The sequence below is a fragment of the Mytilus trossulus genome, chromosome 5, assembly GCF_036588685.1.
Source record: "Mytilus trossulus isolate FHL-02 chromosome 5, PNRI_Mtr1.1.1.hap1, whole genome shotgun sequence".
Classification (NCBI taxonomy): domain Eukaryota; kingdom Metazoa; phylum Mollusca; class Bivalvia; order Mytilida; family Mytilidae; genus Mytilus; species Mytilus trossulus.
In genome coordinates, this window is record NC_086377.1 from 24,115,918 (window position 1) to 24,140,833 (window position 24,916).

The 24,916-nt window shown below is 32.1% G+C and overlaps 1 protein-coding gene across 1 annotated transcript in view; it reads right to left on the minus strand.

The window, feature by feature from the left end:
* The window catches only part of LOC134717773 (intermembrane lipid transfer protein VPS13A-like), a 116,007-nt gene that overhangs the window by 37,648 nt on the left and 53,443 nt on the right, over nucleotides 1–24,916 (minus strand). Inside the window, exons 38-56 of the mRNA XM_063580268.1 lie at nucleotides 22,735–22,881; nucleotides 21,842–21,963; nucleotides 20,180–20,296; nucleotides 19,263–19,415; nucleotides 18,406–18,570; nucleotides 17,695–17,709; nucleotides 15,902–16,021; nucleotides 13,767–13,892; nucleotides 10,591–10,752; nucleotides 9,597–9,719; nucleotides 8,865–9,008; nucleotides 7,507–7,668; nucleotides 6,166–6,323; nucleotides 4,790–4,895; nucleotides 3,931–4,062; nucleotides 2,916–3,002; nucleotides 2,176–2,289; nucleotides 1,420–1,521; nucleotides 867–965 (exon numbers count right to left, since the gene is read on the minus strand). Of these exons, the coding sequence (XP_063436338.1) occupies nucleotides 867–965; nucleotides 1,420–1,521; nucleotides 2,176–2,289; nucleotides 2,916–3,002; nucleotides 3,931–4,062; nucleotides 4,790–4,895; nucleotides 6,166–6,323; nucleotides 7,507–7,668; nucleotides 8,865–9,008; nucleotides 9,597–9,719; nucleotides 10,591–10,752; nucleotides 13,767–13,892; nucleotides 15,902–16,021; nucleotides 17,695–17,709; nucleotides 18,406–18,570; nucleotides 19,263–19,415; nucleotides 20,180–20,296; nucleotides 21,842–21,963; nucleotides 22,735–22,881 (2,354 nt within the window). The remainder of the gene's footprint in view (nucleotides 1–866; nucleotides 966–1,419; nucleotides 1,522–2,175; nucleotides 2,290–2,915; nucleotides 3,003–3,930; nucleotides 4,063–4,789; nucleotides 4,896–6,165; nucleotides 6,324–7,506; nucleotides 7,669–8,864; nucleotides 9,009–9,596; nucleotides 9,720–10,590; nucleotides 10,753–13,766; nucleotides 13,893–15,901; nucleotides 16,022–17,694; nucleotides 17,710–18,405; nucleotides 18,571–19,262; nucleotides 19,416–20,179; nucleotides 20,297–21,841; nucleotides 21,964–22,734; nucleotides 22,882–24,916) is intronic.

A 24,916-nucleotide genomic window follows, 5' to 3' on the forward strand; every position in this document is an offset into this window, starting at 1 on the left:
ATCAACATCATTGGATGATTCAACATCGTGTAATGCCAATGATTCTACCTATATTTAATATATTAAATATGAAAGTTTGAGTTTCTTTTCCGACTGCCAAGTTTTTATCTTACCTTATAATTCAAAATAGAACATGGCTAAAAAGTTATTTAGATAAGGGAAGTCAAATTCATTGAGAAATGTGAATATGAAAAGCAAATTTATAATTCCTAGACCTATCCTTTGCCTCTTCTCATGCAGTCTGCACCAAAAACTTTTCCTACTTCCAGTTAGACGACCAATATTCCAACATTTTCTTATCTGTCTTAACAAAGTTTTGCCAACACCTAAGTCCATTTATATTTACAAGTCTAGATTAGTGGCTAACATTGCAGACTGCCTTTAAAGCTTGTTTGTATTGCGCATTCTACATTCAAACCACTCTGAAGACTTAAGGTGGTACCTAACACTAAAGGGAGATACCTATGTAAAATCAGTTAAAAGCTTTAATCATATTGTTAAGGAAATATTAAGCTTCTCAATGATCAAAATTAGTGTTTGTCAAACTGCTATATATCCAATCAATATTTTTAAGAAAGTGATTGGTTCAAGTTTTTTGAATTTTTTAAATTTTTTACAAAGGGTCAAAGTAAATATTTTGTCAAAATTTTATGAAAATTAAACAGGTCAAATTAATTTTAGTCAAGGTGTTGGGTACCATCTTAAAAGCACTATTTACATATATTCATTGTTAGATATAGTTTCAGGGTGCTGTCTGTATAATGTTTGTATAAATTTTAGTCTACAAACAAATATTCCCCTGAATGAATCTTGTTAAATTATATGATGTAAAGACATTCATTGTTTATTGTTATTAATAGACTTACTTTTTTCTTTGTACTGAAAAGTGTTTTCTGTTTGAACGAGAACATCACAATATCCAAGTTGTCATGGCCATGTGTTGTGAAATCTTCCCCATCACTCGCCTGAAATTATAAAATACCAAATATATTGATTGTCAACAAAGTGAGAGGGTTAGCGCTATAAAACCAGGTTTAATCCACCATTTTCTACATTTGAAAATGCCTGTACCAAGTCAGGAATATGACAGTTCTTGTCCATTCGTTTCTGATGCGTATTGTTATATGATTTTGCCATGTGATTATGGACTTTTCGAAATTGATTTTCCTCTAAGTTTAGAATTTTTGTGATTTTACTTTTTACTATTTCTGTGGTGTTATGGAGATATTTTTAACAAAAGCAAACCTGTATATAAAAGTAACCCTCTTGACCAAAACAAAACTGTTTTTTTTAGAGATGTTACTTTTGAATGAGGATTGAAATTTTTTACAACAGCTGGACAAGATAAAAGTGAACAAGTTGACTTTATAGTAGGTTTCTGTGTTCTTTTGTAAGAAACATTTTAGTGACAATATTTACCTTGTAGTACAGGTCCTGTCCTGTTTTGTTAACCATCCAGTAAGGACTGTAGACAGATATGTCCAGACACCCATCATTCTTTTTACAATGTAAACCTAGATTCTGAAATTTAGCAATGAATACCAATTAACATCTAATGGTTTACAATGCCAAATTACTTGATTCTTTTCAACACTATAGCATATATAGTAGTAAGACCAAAATCAGGTGTTTACCTGCGCCGCTGTATGCAATTACTCAAAATAACATGTGTACCTGAGAGTACAAAATGTAACTGATTATTGGAAGCTAAATATTAGTTTATTGTTATACATTTCAAAAAATGCAAATTTACTACAACTCACCAGTATCAGGCTGCTGACCAAATATTAAATCATTCCCTTTCATATAGAAGCCAAGAAAAACAAAATCTACATATCTGTAAACAGAAAGTGAGTAGAGTAGTTACAAGACCGACCTTTCTAATTGAAGTTATTTTGTACTAAGGCCAAATAAAATAATATGTGTGTTTCCTGTTTCCTCTTTGAAAAAAATAGGGTAGGTAGGTAGGGATTTTTTTTTATTTTACCATTTTTTTTTACATTGAGTCTATGGGAGAGAAATCCTGACTTTAACAGTGCTTATTGAAAAATGACAAAAAAAACTTTAGGGTAGGCTATTTCTAAGCTTAAAATATAGGGTAGGTAGGGAAACAGGAAACACACATGATTTTTTATTTGGCCTAAGACCCAGGTAATTTTCTCTATCATATCTTACTTGTGTTACTTGTTGAGCACCTTCATACGCTTCAAATGTCAGCATGGATAGTTCTGGTAGATCATTAGTTATAGATCTGTGTCCTATCCATTCTTTACCTTCATAAATTGGTATCTAAAATATTTATATAACACTTTTATTAAAAGTTTCAGAAGATAGAAATATATAATGGAACCTGACTAAACTCAATATGAATTAAAATTAGAGAACTGAGGAACCTGGTTTTTTTTTGTTGATATTTGATTTTGTGGATTTGCCAAAATCAGGAAACGAACCTAAATAAAGTACACTGTGTTGTACATTAAATTTTGTGGTCTAACTATATCCTAGAAATCAATGACAAGTTTTAAAAACCAAGGAACAACAAGTTCACAATGATCAAACAGACATCAACCCACCAATACACCAATTCAAAAAGGTTTATCACAAGGTCAACAATGTTCAACAATAGACAGGTGTCAAGCCAAAATGTCAAGCAATGAGTTTTAGTAACTGTATGTGATACATGGGTAAGATGAATAAAATAAAATGGAGATTTTTTTCTGCATGCTCCAACATACATTTATAAATATGCCAAACATGTTATGACCTCTTACTTTTATGTTTATTTTGTTTTGAGGTGCATGTGAGGAGATGTAAATCTACAAAAGGTGACAATTGAAAAATCATATTGCAATTTGAAGTTTTTAACTAATTTTACCCAAGCTCCACTATCACCACCTCTACATATGAAAACTTACCACAATTTCTACATTAGATTTGCCAACACAAGCGTTCAATAGAGCTGTGTTCTTTCCTTTCTGAAGAGTTGTGTGGTCTTCTGTTCCCTGAAATTTATAAGATATGTTCTGAGGCATTTGATAAAAATACTGTCAAAATCAAACAACATGCAGTGCACACCAAAAAGAAAAATATTTCACCAAATATAGACTTCTTTTAAAGATAATCATAAATGAAAGAAGAAAAATCAATAAATTCTAAATGTTAAATTTCCACAACTAATTGTTGCAATGGTAACTTATGGAATTTAAAATCTATCAATCTACCGGAATATCACTGAACTTAATCTTATTTAAATAGATCAGTGATCTTTAAAATTTGCTTCATTATTTGCATCTTATTTTCAGCAAAATAAGGACCTTAAGGGAAAGTACTTTGTTATGGACCTCCAAGAAACCAGTAATATAACTTTGAAATCCCAAAATAATGTTATTACTGAGTATAAATGAAACGTGTATCAATATCAATGACTTTCACCTTACCATGAACTTTAACCTACCTCTAACTGGAACCTGATTGGATAAGGTAGTAGGTTGTGTAGCATGACAACCCTGAACTTTAACCTACCTCTAACTGAAACCTGATTGGATAAGGTAGAAGGTTGTGTAGTATGACAACCCTGAACTTTGACCTACCTCTAACTGGAATCTGATTGGATAAGGTAGAAGGTTGTGTAGTATGACAACCCTGAACTTTAACCTACCTCTAACTGGAACCTGATTGGATAAGGTAGTAGGTTGTGTAGCATGACAACCCTGAACTTTAACCTACCTCTAACTGGAACCTGATTGGATAAGGTAGAAGGTTGTGTAGTATGACAACCCTGAACTTTAACCTACCTCTAACTGGAACCTGATTGGATAAGGTAGAACGTTGTGTAGCATGACAACCCTGAACTTTAACCTACCTCTAACTGGAACCTGATTGGATAAGGTAGAAGGTTGTGTAGTTTGATGACCCTGAACTTTGACCTACCTCTAACTGGAATCTGATTGGATAAGGTAGAAGGTTGTGTAGTATAACAGTGGGTGATAGATGGAATATAAATGACTTGGCTGACAATGTATCTCCACTATCAAAATATACATTCTCTATCTCTGCTCTCACCTAAATAAATACAGTATATATATTAAAGCATTATAATAACTACAATGTATTTCTGTTATAAACAGTAATTACAAACTAGGCCATACCAAATGCATCTTTGTTTTTCACATTTTTACTTCTAATAGTGGTAAGCAAGTTTACTCTTTATTTCATCTTACTGGATATGTAATGAACAACCAATTTTATTGTATTCATCATGTTCATGTTTAGAAGATATCTTTGCGCTATCAATTTATTCATACCTGCCAAGTTTTCAAAAGGCCCATGGGGGTTTGCATGTAAGATGGCTGCCATATTCCTAAAAAACCTTCAAGGGGGCTTTCACATACAGTGTAATGTTGTTTTTTTAGCTTCTTCATACTTTTTTAAGCCCCAATTCATTGTATTATTATTTGTTTTGTTTAAATTGTGGACATAATTGCTCTCTAAAAATTTCAGTTTGGTAGCCTCCATGGGGGAAATCAGCCACAAATAGTGACAATTGGCAGGTATGTTATTATTTTGTTTTAAAACTCTTTATTTCAAGTCAATTGAATAAAAAAAAAAATGTCTTCTTCAAATTTTTTAAATTAAGAAAATCCTTCAAAATCTTTTTTTAAATGATGAGACTTTTGCAATGTATAAAATGGTTGCCAAAAATTAAATAACATATAAATATAGAATGAATATATTAGTTTGCAATAAAAATATATGTATATATGAAATAGTGATAAATACTACAACTTACAGATATATAGAAAGCACTGTGTCCTGACTCCCCTTGACAAGCCAATTGGACTGTTCCTAAATTTTCTGCACCCCTCCACGACACTGTGTCCTTGGATACTTGGTAGCTAAAAGGATGTAGTACCAAATTAAACACAATTTTTTAGATATATTTTTTGTCTCACTTTTAATGCATTTTTATTCTATGTATTGTTTATTTAAATAAACACATTGCTTAAAAAGCAAACAAAAATGACACCTACGGGTGCGGGAATTCTCGCTAAATTGAAGACCCATTGGTTGCCTTCGGCTGTTGTCTGCTCTATGGTCGGGTGGTTGTCGCTTTGACATTTTCACCATTTCCTTTCTCAATTTTATATTCATATATTATGAGGCCAAAGAGTCGGGACTCTCACATTGTGGTTTTCTAGTTGCATTCATCAATAATTTCCATTTTAATTCATTAACATAAAAAATAAAAATAAACAAGTGAAACTGCGAGCTGCTGCTCACTGATGATACCCCCGCCGCAAGTGGATAATATTAATAGTGTAAAAATATGCAAGCGTTCGGTAAACAGGAAGTTGTCGAGTGATGAATCTGAAAACACATCACATGGTATAGCTGACTTATATAAATCCTGAAACCAAATTTCAGAAATCCTTGTATTGTAGTTCCTGAGAAAAATGTGACGAAAATTTTCAACTTGGCTACCATGTGTAAAATTATACAAGTGTTCGGTTAACAGGAAGTTGTCAAGTTATGAATCTGAAAATGCATCACACGGTATAGCTGACTTATATAAATCCTGAAACCAAATTTCAGAAATCCTTGAATTGTAGTTCCTGAGAAAAATGTGACGAAGATTTTCAACTTGGCTATCATGTGTAAAATCATACAAGTGTTCGGTAAAAAGGAAGTTGTCAAGTTATGAATCTGAAAATGCATCACACAGTATAGCTGACTTATATAAATCCTGAAACCAAATTTCAGAAATCCTTGTATTGTAGTTCCTGAGAAAAATGTGACGAAAATTTTCAACTTGGCTATCATGTGTAAAATCATACAAGTGTTCGGTAAAAAGGAAGTTGTCAAGTGATCAATCTGAAAACACATCACACAGTATGGCTGACATATATAAATGTTGATACCAAATTACAGAAAGGGTGGATGTGTAGTTCCTGAGAAAAATGTGCCGAAAGTTTCATGGGATGGACTGACTGATTGACCGACAAACGGACTGACAGACGGACGGACTGACAGACAGACAGAGGTAAAACAGTATACCCCTTTAAAACAGGGGTATAATAATTTAAAGCGGGGGTATAATTATTATCAAAGTAATGAATTTTGATCAATTCTGAGTCAATTCAGCCTGCAATAGTATGCAGCACTCACTTTTCATAGACTGGTTTAAAGAGGAACTCTCCCCCTGGGGTATACACAGCTTGTAATGGAACACTGAAGTTAGCCTCTGGAGCCACGACCCCACAGGATTTAACATTGACATCATCTTTATAGAATACTTCTACTGGTATCTCAAAATGGTTCTTTATCTATAAAACAAACAAAACATTTCAATAAAATACCTGTATTCAAAAGTCACCAAGCACATTATGTTCTTTTCTAATATTTCTTAACCCTTTCCTCCATTGAATTTTTTTTTTGCATACTTGATTCGCATAGGATTTTTTTGATAAAATGCTGAACTTATGCTTTAAAGTTTTAAGACATTGCGAAAAACATCTATTTCATCAAATAAATTTAAGTCTGATATTCCTATGATATTCCTTTTCATATTGGATACAAACTTTATTAAGTCAACTGCAGACACTTTGTAGTCAAAGTGTTTCAACTGAGGTACTACACAGGCGTCAAAAGGCGTCATTATGGAGTAAGGGGGTGGCGTCAAAAGGCGTCATTATGGAGGAAAGGGTTAAAAGAAGGTAATCTTTTTGAAGCTGAACCTTTACAAAAATTGTCTCCAACGATGACACATAATTAATATTAAAAAAAGAGAACAACTGATATATATTCCTCAATAAAAATTAAGAGTAAGAGTGTTGTTTTAAATATTTGAAGAGATAAGTCTTGAGACACAAATTGAATTCATGGGTGCATGATTGGTAACCTAGTTTACAGCTGTTTGATCAAAGTACTCATTTTATGCTTACACATTTAAAAACTATATCATCGAATTATATGTTCTCATATTACCACCTTTCCAAATGTGTCTACTCTACAAGTCACATTACATTAACATAGAATTTATGATGGTTGAAAATTATAACACAAGACAGCTTTAATTTTTGTATGATGTTAACACAAGTCGCCATTTGAGAACTGTTATGTCCTGTATAAGGTGAAAATGTACCTACAGTTTCTGCTTCATTTGGATTCATATAGTTCATTTGCAATTATCCATACTTTATATGAAAGGGGAGAGGAGGGGTCCTGATCCCTAAATCCTGAGCTTAAAAACACCAGATCCCGAAATCCCAGGCTTAAAACCCGAAATCCTGAGGTCCCGAAATTTGAAAAAAGAACTCCTGGATCTCGAAAGGGTCAATCCCGAATTCGTGTGATTAAAAACACCCGATCCCGGAGTCTCAATAAAGGTCCTATCCCCCTCTTATATAGACTACACTGACCATATTTTTAACACACTAATTGCCTCTTATCAACTTTTAATCGCCTTAAACCATCCAGCTAAACTTCAAAACTACTCTATATACCTACCTGAACCATGGACTGTATAGACAATATTTTATGACCAATAGGTGTCTCTGTATTGACTATAACTGACCAGATGTCACCAGGGTAGGTTTTATGATTGATTTGGTATAATCTCTTTTCTGCTCTCTTTACAGTCACCTCTCTTGTAGCATTGAATTGTTCAATCTAAAATAGGAATGTAACAGATTTTACAATCAAACTATATTTCGTTTTCAAAAGATAACAAAATCTATGTGAGTACCTCTAAAATCAAAATTCAAAAATCTTATTACAATGTTAAATTGATCAACTTTTAGAATAAATTTATTCATAGCATCAATAAATTCAAATGGAATGTATCTAAATTTGCATGCTCTTTTTAAAGTGCCAGTCTTTGTAAGAATCAGGCAATTTATGTAAAAATCAAAACATGGTCAGAAAAAACCCACCGACCTAATCATGCTATTTAATGCATCATTCTGAGTTAAAAATAATTGGTCTTACGTTTGTGTGTGTCTGGTAATATCAAATAACTTGGTTAGAAAATTGGTTAGAATGATAGCGAATTACAGAGTTATCTCCCCTTATTCTTTAATTTCTAGTGCATTTCAACCACATTGTATCTTCTATTACCAGAACAGAAAACGGAAATGAATGTTATTTTTGTGCATAACTACATTTTATGAACTGAAATCAATGTCAAATTGGGTGGGTTTTTTTGGTCATGTTTTCACCAATGCCTGATTCTTAGGCAGAATGGCACTTAAACAGCATCACTGAAAAATAATATGATTCATATCCTGTTTGTCATAGGTGTTCTACTTGTACAGCCAAACTACCAAAGTAGGGTAATTGAGGAATTAAATTACTGTAGTTGAACAGTTTCTACTGCAAATTAGGTATTTGGCAATTGTAAATTCAGTTATACTGGCAAGGTTTAGCAAACCAGCTAAAGGAGTATTTAATACTGTCAAATCTTAATTAGATAACCGTACGTATCACTTACAAGGTTTTCTTTTAGATCCTATTTTAATGTACAAAAAAATGAAATTTTTTGAAATTACTCAGAAATATAAGAAGATGGAACATGGATAATAAAAAATATTGAATTTGAATCTGGATGATGCTAACGATTCTGACACTCAATCAAGAAATTTACAGCTAAAAAGTGGTGGTAGAAGTCTTTATTTACTGAAATATGATTAATAAATCTATCATAAATACATTTTTGTATTTGCTTTTGCATTCCTTGATGAAACGACACAATTATCAATAAAACGATGTGGCGAGTTTAAAAAGATATGACAAGTAGAAATTTTAAATCTGAAATCGGGACCTGATACCTGCATTAAGGGTAAACTGACAAGAGAATTGTCACTGACCTGGAATATGAACTTTTTCTCATCTCCTTCTTGTGCTGCCTTAATGACTGAAGCCTTTCTACTCAACCCTTTCTTTTTATTCCACAGTTCTAACCGTCTGTCTGGTGTCATCTTAACCTTGAAATTATCTGCATCCTGGGGCATCTGGAGAATACAAACGTTAGTTATATAAATATAATGACTTTATACATGTCTTCTGTATGAACTATCTTTGTGTTCTGTTTTCATTTAAAATCAATCTAATATGATGCTTCTATTTTGCTTTATGTATGCATGATTTCAAAATTTAAATTGCAACATCCATTGTATTTTAAATACCACTAGATGATTGAAGTGGACATTTCCTTTGGTTTTGCTTGAAATTCATCCTTTCAGGGTTTTTTCTCTGCCTAAGCCTCTCTTTTGATTTGATTTCATAAAATGAAAAACTGCAATTTTTCAAAAAAAAAAAAAATCTTTGAGAAAATTTATACTAACAATCATTTGATTATTATATTATGAAAGTAACTTGAAGACATAGACTTGCTGTGTATATTTGATGTGTTTCAATAAAGACACTTCACTTATTGGCAATTTTTTGTAAAACATACAAAGCTGAAGGACGCCTCCAGGTGCGGGAATTTCTCGTTACATTGAAGACCTGTTGGTGACCTTCTGCTGTTGTTTTTTCTATGGTCAGATTGTTGTCTCTTTGATACATTCCCCATTTCCATTCTCAATTTTAATACTTACCTCAAAAGAATTGTCTAGTTTCATAACAATTTCTAGCCCTGTCTGGTTCTGTACACAGAAAGGAGAAATGATCTCCCCTGCTTTCTCTGAAGGCTCTACCAATCTGTATGCATCTCCAAAGGACTAAAATGAAAATAGATGATTTAATACCTAAATATAAACAGAAAGGAGAAATGATCTCCCCTGCTTTCTCTGAAGGCTCTACCAATTTATTAGCATCCCCAAAAGACTTAAAAGAAAGCAGAACTGTAAACTCAGAAATTATTGTGTGCATTTATTATTACAACTTTGACATTTTTAAGATTAGAACAGTATTATTTATTCTTTGAGATATCAAGAACAAGAATGCGTCCCAAGTACACGGATGCCACATCGTCACTATCATTTTCTATGTTCAGTGGACCATGAAAATGGGATAAGATTTGGCATTAAAACTAGAAAGATCATATCATAAGGAACTTGTTTACTAAGTTTCAAGTTGATTGGACTTCTTTCAAAAGCACTTGACCAAAAACTTTAATCTGAAGACAGAAGAAGAACTAACAGACGTACATACAAACGAACAGACGTACGGACAAACAAACAAACAAACAGATGCACAGACCAGAAAATATAATGTCCATAAATGGGGCATAAAACTCCTTTTTATATCATATGAATTTTTATTAAATGCTAGTTTAAATTATTGCGATTGTAACCTAGTCTCATTTTTAGCATTAATTAAAACATCACAATAATTTCTGCTTTTACAGTAACTAAAATATCAATTATACCCTAGATCAAAGCATTATTTCCCATTTTACATAATTTGGAAAGTGAAGAAAGCTTGCTTTTCTTACTTTTTATTGTGCTTTGTAAACTTTTTTATTCAAGCAACTTTTGAAATAAAACATCCACTCACCCCCAAGCCTGCATTATTTTTTTTCTTCAGAAAATGTTTGTCTCATATAAAGATACTCTATTCTTAGAGCTATAACATAGTTTTGTTACATACCTTTCCAAGATTTTGTAGAACTTCTAAACAAGTCTTGGACATTGTCAACTGCATTTCGTCATGGGAGAAAACTGTAACGGTCATCTTAGGAGGAGGCAGTACTATGTCTACAGAATCTCCATCCTCATCAGGAGGAGGTGGTAGGTCATCATTCATCATCACCTACAATATATACAGATTAGGGTGAAGGTTGGTGCCTGTTAAAAACTAAAAACAGCTGCATTTTTATGCATATCTGAAGTCAGAAGCCTGTCGTTTAGTGATTGTTGCTTGTTGGTGGGGTTCATAAATGTTTCTTGTTTTAATATAAATTAGACTGTTTGTTTTTCCTGTTTGAATTGTTTTAAACTAGTCATTTTGGGGCCCTTTATAGCTTGCTGTTTAATAGGAGTGAGCCAAGGCTCTGTGTGGAAGGCTGTGCTATGATCTATAATTGTTTACTTTTCATACATTGTGACTTGAATGGAGAATTGTTATAAAGAACTGAAAACACTCTATTCAAATAATCATTAATAAATGAAAAGTCTGCCTTCAAACTCTTGAAGGTAATCCTTAAGGCCTTCAAATAATGAATGGAGTTTTTTTCAGATTTACCATTGACACTTATTTACAGTAGTCAGTGAAAAAAATATAAAATTGTCAGTTTAAACACTACACCTTCCATGAAGATATATCATTAAAATTTATAGCCATACCTTTCTGACTTTTACTTAATAGCGTTAAAAAAGTACTGTGAATTCATTATTATTTGTTGGATACCAATTTTCGTGGTTTTCGTGGGTGCAGATGAACCACGAATTCAAATGTTCAACAAATAACATATTTTCTATAGGCTTTGTATGGAGATATTGGCAAAACCATGAAATCAAATATCCACAACTAGAGGCTCTAAAGAGCCTGTGTCGCTCACCTTGGTCTATGTTAATATTAAACATTGTACACAAATGAATTCATGACAAAATTGTGTTTTAGTGATGGTGATGTTTTTGAAGATCTTACTTTAATAAACATTTTTGCTGCTTACAATTATCTCTATCTATAACAGTAGTTTCTGTGGAAAATGTTAGTGAAAATCTACAAATTTTGTGAAAATTGTTAAAAAATGACTATGAAGGGCAATAACTCCTCAGGGGGTCATTTGACTATTTTGGTCATGTTGACTTATTTTTAGTTCTTACTTTACTGTACATTATTGCTGTTTACAGTTTATCTCTATCTATAATAATATTCAAGATAATAACAAAAAAAACAGCAAAATTTCCTCAAAATTACCAATTTAGGGGCAGCAACCTAACAACCAATGATCCAATTCATCTGAAAATTCTAGGGCAGATAGATCTTGACCTGATCAACAATTTTACCTCTGTCAGATTTGCTCTTAATGCTTTGTTTTTTGGGTTATAAGCCAAAAACTGCATTTTACCCCATGTTCTATTTTTAGCCATGGCCGCCAATTTGGTTGGTTGGCCGAGTTACCGGACACAATTTTTATACTAGATACCCCAAAGATGATTGTGGCCAAGTTTCAATTAATTTGGCCCAGTAGTTTCAGAGGAGAAGATTTTTCTAAAAGATAACTAAGATTTACGAAAAATGGTTAAAAATTGACTATAAAGGGCAATAACTCCTACAGTGGTCAACTGACCATTTTGGTCATGTTGACTTATTTGTAGATGATACTTTGCTGAACATTATTGCTGTTTACAGTTTTTCTCTATCTATAATAATATTCAAGATAATAACCAAAAACAGCAAAATTTCCTAAAATTACCGATTCAGGGGCAGCAACCTATTAACGGAATGTCAGATTCATCTGAAAATTTTACAGCAGATAGATCTTAACCTGATAAACAATTTTACCCTTTGTCAGATTTGCTCTAAATGCTTTGGTTTTTGAGTTATAAGCCAAAAACTGCATTTTACCCCTATGTTCTATTTTTAGCCATGGCGGCCATCTTGGTTGGTTGGCAGGGTCACCGGACACAATTTTAAAACTAGATACCTCAATGATGATTGTGGCCAAGTTTGGTTAAATTTGGCCCAGTAGTTTCAGAGGAGAAGATTTTTGTAAAAGTTAACGCCGGACGCAGGACGACGACGACGGACGACGACGACAGACGACGGACGCCAAGTGATGAGAAAAGCTCACTTGGCCCTTCGGGCCAGGTGAGCTAAAATGATGGTTTTCGTCAATCCACGAAAATTGATACCCACGAAAATAAATGAATCCACAGTATTAGCAAAATTATCATACTCCCAGCTGGTTAAGTAAATCTTTCTACCTCTCTCCCAAATTAAATAACTTTTGATACTAAGATGTTATTAAATCTCTACACACAAATGACATTTTTTTTATGTAAGAAAATCTAATCAAATCAATTTAATTATGAAAACAGTATTAGTTTCAAACACTCAAAAAAGCCTTCTTAGTGAATGCAATGTATAAGGCACATTTGTAAGTTATTCAAGATGAGAAAACTCAAAATGTGCAAAAATGTCAAACCAGTTATAACTAGTGAAAGCTTGAGTGATAGTGCTCTTTTAAAATCCTTAAATTAATTTCTAGAGTCGAAGTTGAATCATTTTAAAATATGCATCAAAACTTCTCACCGTCCATACAAACTAAAAATGTGATAAATTTAATAATGATACATGCATGCAATAATATGAGATAATTGTTTGTCTTTTAAACTAAATGACTTCAAAATGAATACTCCAAGTTCTTATTACATATAAGAAAGTTTGATATTGCAGTGTGGCAGCCTTTAAATGAATTATCGTATTCAGTAAATCTTTTTAATATTAATTTAAAGAAAAAGTTTAACAAAAATAAAATATAATGAAATTATAGGAATTAAAGTTAAAGTGAAGACTTTCCTTGTTTCTACTAAAGAAAGATATTTCATATGATTAGCACAGGTAGCAAAAGGTAGAACATAATTTGTCAAAAAATTATAAAGAAATTAGAAATTTTAAACTGAAATGTGTAATGGAAAATACTTTCATGTCATTTGAAACCTGACTGATAGTTGTCCAATTGGCAGTTATACCACATCTTCTTATTCTAATAATAAATTGAGTTTTGACAGAATGAACTTTATTTGCATGATCTACCATAAAAATATTAAGCCATCAGTAATCAATATTGTTGGTTCACTTAGCAGACCTATACAAACCTCGAGTCCTAACTCCCAGCGTTTCATTTTACCATCCTCCACAACAGGTTCTAGTAGAGGTTCCCAGACTGATAACTTCTCATTGTAGTAGGCTACTTCTAACTTTAATGTACTCTCTACACTTAACTGAAAATAGTATTTGAATAAATAATTTTAGCGCCAGTTAACATGAATGATTCTACCATGCACCATATATTTTTGTCTTTTTTTAAATGTTGTTACGGTGAATTCATTTATTTTTCCTGGTTTCAAGAAAATTTGCATTTCCATTGATATTTGATTTTGTGCTTTTTTACAAAGTCTGTATTCAATTTTATAGAAAATTTATGATTCATTGTACGTTGGAATTCTTCGTTCCTAAGTAACCGTGAAATCAATGCAATTGGTATCAAACAGAATAATAATGAATTCACAATAGTTTTCTCTAATGTATCATTTTACATTTTGTTATCTAGGGTCTTTAAAGCTTATTTCTAGTAACAGTGTTGCTCATTGTTGAAGATTAGTCCTGCGACCTGTAGTTGTTAGCATCCATGTCATTGGCTATTGGTGGATAAATATCTCATTTGCAAGCAGTCTACACCTCCTTCAAGCTACATCTTCTTACATCACCTGTCTTATATCTTCCTTTTCTTATTCATTTTTAATGGAGCTGGTTTGTCATGTTTTAGATTTTTTGTCATGTTTTAAGAATCCTCTGGTTTTAACCATTTGAATGCCTTCAAAAAATTTGCCCAGTGACCCCTATTTTTCTTTTTATAAATCTTCTACATGTATTATGATAAGCCATCTGTAAAAGTTTTATAAAATTTTGAGTACTTTTTAACAGTTTTTGAGACCTTCAACTTGTTAATGATAAATCTATGAAAAGTCAATAGAGATTATTTTCCCGCCAAAATTTCATTGGTTAATATCTAGAATTTAAGCACGGTGACCTAAATATTTGTTTTGCAGACCTGCCAACTTTTGAAAATCTCCATGGGGGATTTTGCGCGCGACAAGAATTTTAAGGGTTACAATTTTAGCGACTTTTCTGTGAGCATTGTTTTTAACTCCTAAAATAGTCTTAAGTTCTCTTCTTTTTTCTTTTGGTTTACTAATGATGAGCTAGTAGGCCTTGATTTCTTTTATTTGCATGATTCTTGCACTATTAAATTATAAAATTGACAAAATAACTGAGAAAATGGCATTAAAAATAAAGGATTCAAAGTAGAGACCCTCCCTTCCCCCCCCCCCCTCCCCCATCCAAAGACCTTCTCATCTATTAACTTTGACTCACAACACCTAAAACTACATGTCCTAAAGTAAGAAGGATGAAGACAGATTTTGATTTAGTCAGGCTTACTCATGGTCTTATCAGTATCAATGAGAAAATGGATAACATTTGAGTTATCTTTCTTTGTATTCAGAGGTGCTCTTACCGGCGGAGGCTTATACAGTAATACAGTACAAGTGTATACAAAATGGCGTCGATTTTAAATCAATAGACACACGATATCTGGTTTCAAAAATAAAACAGATTTCCAGATAAACAATGTTTTCTTGAGAGTTCATTACAGTTCTCATCTCTCAATTAATTATGATTTTGCTGTGGAACTACAGCATGTTGCAAATTGTGCTTGTATGATAAATTGAAATTGAAAGGCTGTTTGACCAAATTTGTGTATACAAATTAATTTTGAGGACTCTTACGACCCATTACATAATCTGATTACATACAACCACTAATTATGACACCTGTTGTGACTGTTGATTAGTGTAGGGTCATTAACTTGTCATAATATGTCCCCAGGTAAAATGATTGATTTTTTAAAATTCATCAGAAAAACTTCAAAATCGGTAAACAATAACTTTTTCGGGTATATTTGTTGAAAATCGGGATTTTGACTAATTTTACGATCCCGATATCGGGATTCTGGTTGAGGGGTAAAAATCGGGATGATACCGCGAAAATCGGGATAGTTGGCAGGTCTGGTTTTGCTCTTTGGATTCCTTTATTAATCCCCTATCTATATAAACCAGTGTTATGACAAGTTAATTACTTTAAAACTGAGAAGCCAACTCCCTTAAATCTTCCTTTTCTTATTCATTTTAACTCACCTTTGTATTCTTTTCATTATTCATTGTTAACTAACCTTTGAACTCCAATCTTTGACCTCTCCTGAGAAGGAAGCTTCCACTATTAATAATGGAACAGTCCTCTTTCCCACACCTCCTTCTATCTTGATAACCATAGTTGGTATCTTAGCAATCAACTGTCAAAACAAGATATTGGCTCATTAGTACAATTCTATTCTGTCTAAGATCCAAATATATTTAATACACAAGAGACTTAAAATTCATCAAATCTTATCAAAAGACAGACTGTTGGTTCAGATAGTGTATTTTCTCATGCACTACTAGGTGTTTACTTTTAAAAGTACAATTACTATGGATTCATGGGTATCAATTTTGTCTGATTGAGAAAATATTGTATTTTCGTGCGAATATGATTTTCATGGTTTTGTCAAAATTGTGCTTAAAAGTCAAGAAATTTGTGAAATTAATTGAACATTCAAATTTATTAATCACAATATTTGGTATCCAATGAATAATAACAAATCCACAGTACTTGTTTGCTGACAAAACAAATGGGGAACATCTGACAAAACCAGTGTCTAAAGCACATTAAATGGAATATGATTGGTTCTAAGCCCCATGATTAACTGGTGAAGAAAATATTAAATTATTATTTATCTATTTCAGACAAGGTCGTTGTTTGAGAGTCTGTAAATATTACTTGTATTTAGTCATTTTAAATATCATCTTTAGAATTTGTAGTCAAAATGTCAGTAAAGAATGCTTTCAAATATGCATTTTTTAACAGGTAGCTTGAAGCTGCAATGAATGGATGCATTGAAATTGTCAATAGTTTTGAGTGCAAGGTCAGACTTTTAAAAAGCAGAACATTTACAAGGTCAAATGTGTCAAATTTACAAAAATAATGGTAAATTAGACAGTTCAGGCAAGGCACACTGTGAGTGACATACAAATTTAGCATAATACTTCAATAGTGGTGAATTTTGCATTTAAATACCAATCAATCAATCAATCGTAATAAAATAGCATGCTAGCATCCAATATTTGTAAAACAAAAATTTCTCCAACCTTGATTGTTAAGGTTACACAAAGGAAATATCATCTACAGGCAATAACATATACTGTTAAATTTATAGATTTCAAAATTTCATAACACGAATCTTAAATTAAATTACATGCAAACTGAATTAACTTAATTACTCTAATCTTCTAAAAACAAAATATCTAGCACATGAACAAAGTTCTGACATCTAGCTAAAAATAGTAACTTAAAAGTAAATCAATACATTCATTAACATAGCAACATAAGAGTCGGTCAATTCATCTGCACATATCCATGGCTTCCCCTTTCAATGTTAGTTCCCTCTCTGTAATATGAAAGTTTGGACATCACACGTTACAGAAATGGTTATGCTTGATATTTTAGTATAGTAAAGATAGTATTTGGAAATATAAAGAATGGTTATTATCTTACATTCCTATGCAGCAGACATTTTTGTTTTTTAGTCACACACACAAAAAAATTGAATACTCCAAGACAACAACATCCAATTAATAAATTTTATTTGTGTGAGGAAATACACTTTTGTGAATAAATTCTTGCCTTTATTATTTGATACTTTTTTTCATGATTCTAATAGCCTACCCCTTCTCTACATTTAAATTTGAGATCGTCCTTAGTTGGTTTGCAGTTTGCATAAAACATCAAGGGCGAAACAATTATTCTGTAATAACATTCTTATATGTACTTATATATTTTTTTTTACATTTTGAAGAAAAGTCAAAGAAATGTGCAGATTACACAAATACACAGAGGGATTGTGAACATATAATGTGAAAGATCATATACCATTTCTGATGTACTCTGAAAAGGAACCAATACATTACACATTGCAACATAAATTTAGGTGGATACACAACATTAAAGTAAAGGAATTGACAACTTATACAATATAAAACTTAAATGTAAGAGTATTCCCAAACATTTTTTTACCTGTGTCATATGGTATATTGAACCCCATGGTAAATTTACCTCTGGGTCAAAATACCGCTATGGTAAATTGAACCCCCTCCCCCACCCCCACTGTACTATGGAAAATTGAACACCCATGGTAAATTGAACCCCCCTGTGTTCTCATCCTAGATGATTATGCCAGGGTCATTATACCGGATGATATTTTGACCCTGGGGTCATTTTTTAGGGGGTTCAAAATACCATATGACACCGGCTATCTCCATATAATATGAAAAACTACAGAAATGCCCTGTAGAAACATTATGTTGAATTCTTTCTAGCTCTTTTCAAGAACTTAGTTGTTTTTAAAAAAGTGACAATTAAGACGTGAACATAAATGATCCTGATTTGAAGATTTTGAAGTTTATTTCACCAATCTTGAGAATAAAATAAAATATTCTTTAAACTTTTCTGTTCTTTACTTCTATTTTTTCATAAGACTTGTGTGAAAATGGCCACCGAAACAAATCGGAAATCAATTAACAATGTGTTAAAATTATTATTCAACTGGTAGCCATTATTTTATTTTTTTTTACAGATTAATACCTGTTCTGATCTGGTTTCTTCTTCAATCAGTTCATCTAAGATTTCTTCTGGTTCCAGTTCAACCTCCTCCCCTGTTTTAAGGAACCAGAAGTCTGTTTCATGTAGCTTTTTGACCTCCCACAAGTCAGCTGGTACTGTATATTTACTGGTTTCATCCTCTGAACCCTGAAAGTTAAAATTTCTAAAGTTAAATCAAAACTTGAATGACATTTTCTTTTAAATAAAATGTTCAAACTGTTAGAGCTTTTCCTATAAATTGCATGTGGACTTCAAAAAATTTCTCCACAACCAACATATGTTCTTTTTGTAGTTTTGTAGACATGAAATGGACATTCAATAATAATTGATCCATGTCCAATAATATCATTTAAGCTCATTTGATGCCTTCATCCCTAGTTTCCCTATTTCTTTCTAGGTTTTGTAGTTTTGAAATGAAATTATATGATAAACTACAAACATGGAACACTTTTTTAAGAAGTGAAAGTTTGTCAATCCAATAAGAACAGAAAGGTGAGTGTTCAGAAGCCTTCAATTTGATAAGATTAAAGATTTGACATCGAATTAAACACACTAAAAATGGCAAGATTTAACATTTAAAATAGCTGGCTAAAAATTCACAAAATTGTAACAGCCTATCGAATACTGTAAATTCAGAAATTAATGCATGCATTTATTATTGGGATTTTGTCATTTTAGACCTAAATGCGATTTGTTTTATGATTTTGAGAAAAATCCTTTTTAATTCATATCAAATATTTCAAAATGTGGGTTTAAATTATTGCGATTACAACTCTGTTGCATTTTTTACAATAATAAAAACCTTGTAAAAAATGATTTAAATCATAAAACAAACTTACAGGCTTTGCAGCCAGAGCTGCACTGATCCCAGACATGGTTTTGATGGTGGCAGGAGATATGTTGAGGATTAAGTCTGAGGTCGCTATGTCCATGTGGGCACCTTTACCATAAGGTGTTTTACTGTAGAAGGAAATCTCACATGGGTTTAATATCTGAAAATATAAACATTAATGATGCATCAATACAGTGCCACTTTTTTGTTGTCTTTTTAGTGATTTTCAGATATGTTGCATGTTACCATACATGTACTTTAAAAAAAAAAATATATTATGATTTTTGGTGTTTTAATGCCACTTTTAAGCCGTGCTTTTTTTGCTATTTCGTGGCGGCTAGTTTTATTTGTGGAAGAAGCCGAAGTGCCCAGGGAAAACCACTGACCTACGATAAGAAAACTGACAATCCTTGTCAATTAAGATTGTAGTCAAGTGCACCCACAGGAGTGGGGTTTGAAATCATAACCTCATCGTTGATTGGTTAATTATTACAGAAGTGACTAGTTAAGTTATTCGACCACGGAGTTTTATTGAAGACTTATTACTAACAAATAAACGTAAATTCTGATATTTTTTTTATGATAAAGGCTCAGATATATTTCATGAGGTTAAAAAATTAAAAGAAAGAACAAGCTAGCTGTAGAACTGATGTATATTTAAAACATTATTGAATCAATATTTACTGTCAAATATTTTTGCTGTTGTGTTTAAATTCAATAATATTTAACCCCAAACCATTTGTGAGTTTATACATTCTCCTTTTTTTATATTTAACTCTTATCCTACTTTCAGAGAATATTAATACACGAGAATATTTTGAGCTTTTATCTTATTTGTAAAAAATTTCAGTTATCAACCCAAAAATGTTTTATTTTTATTTTCTATATAAATAAACCCTTTCTCAAGTTAAAGCATATAACTACCTGTGCTTGAACAGATCTCCTCTTACTGAAGACACAGGAAAATATCTGTAAATCTCTAACATTGGCCGACATGTCTTGGGATTCTGGGTGGATCTTCATCTTGAAAATAACTTCCATCTAAAAATATAAAAATAAAGTTTTTAAAAATAATAAAAAGATTTAATGAAGAAATCACACAAAACTAAATCAGTATTCATGAAAATGATTTTTTTTTTACTCCAAAATTTGGTTTCAATAGTGTCTTTAGATCATAAAATAGATTTAAGGTGCTATGGGTGTCTTCCTCCATCTTGGAATGTAAAAAACAGAGAACCAAAGGTCTAGATTTTCTATTAGGTTAGCAAAATTTGATGCAGGAATGCAAATATTTAATGTGAATTTACATTTAAAAGAACCAATATTAATTATTTTTGGTTGTTTTTTTTGTTTTTTTTAATTTGGCATTTTAAGGGGAGGTAACTATAAAAAACAGTGCATTTTCTGAAGGATTCTACTAGGAATTTTCCTATTTTGTATTTTAGCAGGGAAAAACGTACGGTGACCCTATCTTTTCTTTTGATATTCTCAAAGCATTGTCTGAAAGCTATAGATCTTTTCCTTTAGTATTTAACAATTCTATCATTTTGTTTAGTTTCTAATCACAAAATGGTGTTTTTTCCTGTACAATCCATACAAAATTTGTCATTTTGTCACGTCCTGTAGCTTGAAAACCAAATGAAAGTTGTTATTGACTGACATAACTGAATACTGTGAATTTAGAAATTATTGCATGCATTTATTTATTATTGTGATTATGTAATTTTAGACTTAAATGCGATTTTATATTTTACGAATTTGAGAAAAATCCTGTTTAATTCATACAAAATAGTTGAAAAATGTGAGTTTTAATTATTGCATTTACAACTAGACACATTTTTCACAAAAAATTAAAACCTCGCAAAAATTTCTGAATTTACAATACAACATCACATGCAGTTTTGAGTAACTACATGTATTTTCATCAACTTAAAAGTTATTTTTTACCCAGGTAAATTAATCAATAATAGATTTCTCTTAGAATAAATTTAATGGTCCCATTGAAGAAAAGCTATTGTATTAATTTAATGGGAACACTACTACTGGAAGTGTTTACCCACCTTGACTGGCTGTTTAGCCCTTGCACGATTGTCTCAGTGCCAAAAGGCGTTTTGGTGAGTGTTTAAATATTTTCTGCAGTTGATAATGGGAACATAGTACTGACAAAGATATAAATACCTTGACCAAGAGGAGAAGACTCATTTGATATTGAAGTATTTACCCGCCTTGACGGGCTGTTTAGCCCTTGCACGATGGTCTCAGTGCCAAAAGGCATTTTGGTGAGCATTTAAATATTTTCAGCAGTCGATAATTGGAACATAGTACTGACAAAGATATATAGGATAATAGGGCCAGTAAAGATATTCCACATGATATAGTCAGTATCAAAAACCAAACTACCTATTATTCTGTTTATCGGTAATTATGATGTCATACAATGTATTGCCTTATATTTTCGGTGATACAGCTAGTATGTTGATACTAGATCAAAGAGAAAATATAAGAAGTACCGATAAATAAATACCTTGACCAAGAGGAGATGTGGAATAGTTTCATTTGATTTGTAATAACAATATTACTACTTACATCCAGTACGAGACAGTTACAGTTAGGGTTAAGTTGATCTTCAATCAGGATTATCTCTGGTTTTTCTATCTTGACAACAATGTCCATACAATTAGATGGTGGAGGAGGCAGATCTTCTTTCACTGTTAATAGAGATTAGATATAAGAAGATGTGGTATGAATGCAAATGAGACAACTCTTCATCCAAGTTAAAAAGTAAACCATCATAAGTCAAAGTATGGCCATCATAGGTCTTAGTACGTCCTTCAACACGAAACATTGGCTTAAATGGAATTGCAAGCTATAAATATGTATTTGTATAATGTTCCATTAATTTTGAATTTGAGGTTGTGCTCATACGATAACCTTACAACTATTTTCCACCAGTTAAGGTGGTACCTAACACTACAGGGAGCTAACTCTGTAAAGTCAGTTAAACGTTTTAATTACGTTGTGTTGTAAAAGGAATATTAAGCTTCTCAATGATCAAAATTGGTGTTTGTCAAACTGCTATATAACCAGTGTAATTTTTCTGACAAACAGTTGGTTCAAAATTTTTGAAATTTTTATATTTTTGTCAAAGGGTCAAAGTAAATACTTTGACAAAATTTAATGAAAATTAAATGAGCCAAATCAATTTTAGTGAAAGTGATGGGTACAACCTTAAAATGTTTTTTCAGCCATTTTCTTTGGAAAATATCTGTTCAAAGTCAGGAATATGGCAGTTGTTTTCCATTCATTCTGATACAGTTTTTAGGGTATGATTTTGTTAATTTCATGAACTTTCCTCTTTTTCGTTAACATTGGAGTTGAGTATTTTTGCTATACACTTTTTCATTATAGTACTCAGTGAACCATTGACATCAATGAGAGATTCATGTATGTACTTTATTTTAAAAACACATGTATGATACCTTTCTTCTGTGTTTTGCTAGGTTTGGTTTCTTGTTTTACAACCTCTCCTTTGTCTTTCTGTGGCATGCCTTTGGTGAAGAAATCTCCTAGGGACATGAGATAATCCAGACACACACAGATGTACAAACTGTTCACTCTGATATCAACTGCAATATACAATGTTTATGTTAGAAGAGGACAATGTATTTGCCTTCATAATATTGTGAATGAAAGAATTATGAGCCTATTCTAGGACTGATCTCATAGATCCACCAGTTGCAATATTATTTTTTTCTAAACAACCCTTAAGGAAGCTTGCTTGTCATGTTTAGAATCTTTGTCAGATTTTTCAGAATCCTCTGGTTTTATCCATTTGAATGCCTCAACAAAATTTGCCTCGTGACCCTCATTTTTCTTTTTATAATTCTTTTACACATATAATGATAAACTGTCTGTTTAAGTCTTATAAAATTTTAATTACTTTTTAATAGTTTTTGAATACTTAAACTTGTCAATGATAAAGCTATGAACAGTCAAGAGAGAACATTTTCCTGCCAAAATTTCAATGGCTAATATCTCAAAAACAAGCACTGTGACCTATATATTTGTTTTGCTCTTTTGATTTCTTTACAGGGTTCGACACTAACGCTAGCCCGCTAGCTGGAGACTAGTAACTTTTGTGTCGGGCTAGTAAATGTCCGTAGCGCGGTAGCCCGAGGGGCTAGTAAATTTATATGTCATTGAACATCAAACTGTTGTACTTTCGGCAAAGTAGAGTCTAAACGCCGATTATATGTGACAACTTCGTCGAAAATTGTCTACACTGGTACCACGACCTCTTTATTTACATACAGATACAGGTACTGGAGGGTAAAAATTCTACCGTAAACCAGTCGCTTTATACTGTCAACTCGGCCTAAGATTACTCGTCTGATAAAGAAAGAATGCACCACGTTTCAAGATTTTGAAATAAATATTAATTAGACTGCATATACCTTTTGGTTTTATTGTATTTTATTATTAATCACATTGATATATCATAGATCCTGTTAAATCGCGTGCGTATTTTTACCCTTATCTATTACACAGTCGTCGCGTATTGTAAATAGTTAAAATTGGAAATGTCCTTTCGTTCTTAAAATAGCGCGTTAAAAGGTTCCCTGTTGAAATTTCCCTTACTCCAAAGGTACACGTGGTGAGGAAAACTTTTCGATCTACTCTGTCTTTATCGAATGTCGTCATAATTATTTCGTATTGCTCGGAACTAATCATTACAGTTGCAATGGACTGAAACGAAAGTAAATTTCCGGTAATAATATTAAATGTGGATGTGATTACATGTAGCTTCTTTTTGAAAACTGGGGGGTGATGATGATAGCAAGACTAAGCCATTGGTATCAGAAAGCATTCTTTACACATACTGAAATGTATGCATGTCTTAATGCATTAACGAGAACAGGATGACCCAAATCAGTTAGAACATGAAAACTCGGCTTCAGAAACCAAAAGTAAAACAGGGCAAGGGAACAAGTCAACTTAATTATGTAAATAAAAATAAACAAAAAAATTGCTGTTTTTTTTTAATTTGATTATTTTTGTTGATGAGTTAACACACATATTTGTTTTGATGTAAATGTAGATTGTCACTTTCTTTGTGGTTGGTCTATTGTTATGTTTGCGGTGGAGACTGTGAGATACATGTAGTTGTCAAGCTCAGTACAACATTGAATTTGACATTAATTAATTTGATGCTGCAGGAATATTTGTAAATTGAATACCACCCTATAAACCTGGTCAAGGTTTTGAAGTCTATATTTTTAATCTGGGAACTATTTATTTTTTTAAAGTAGGTCTGGAATATACAAAATATTAATGTTTGATTGAAAATGATAACACAATAAATATTTGAGATGTATCATAAATTCATCTACAATATTTATTCCTGCCGTTGGATTTTTTTGGTGTGATTATTATTTTTATTTTTTTTGAAGATATAACTAGTATGAAATAGGTATTTTTCAGACTGAAAACATCTTCTTGAAAGGCCTCAGAATGCAGGATTTTGCATCTAAATTTCAAAAAAATTAAGGGGGGGCATGCCCCCAAAACCCCTAGTTTGTTCGCAGGCCTACGGCTACCTGACATAGAACAGGGCTTGTTGAATATAATTTTTACTAGCCCTGTGGGCTAGTGCCTACAAAA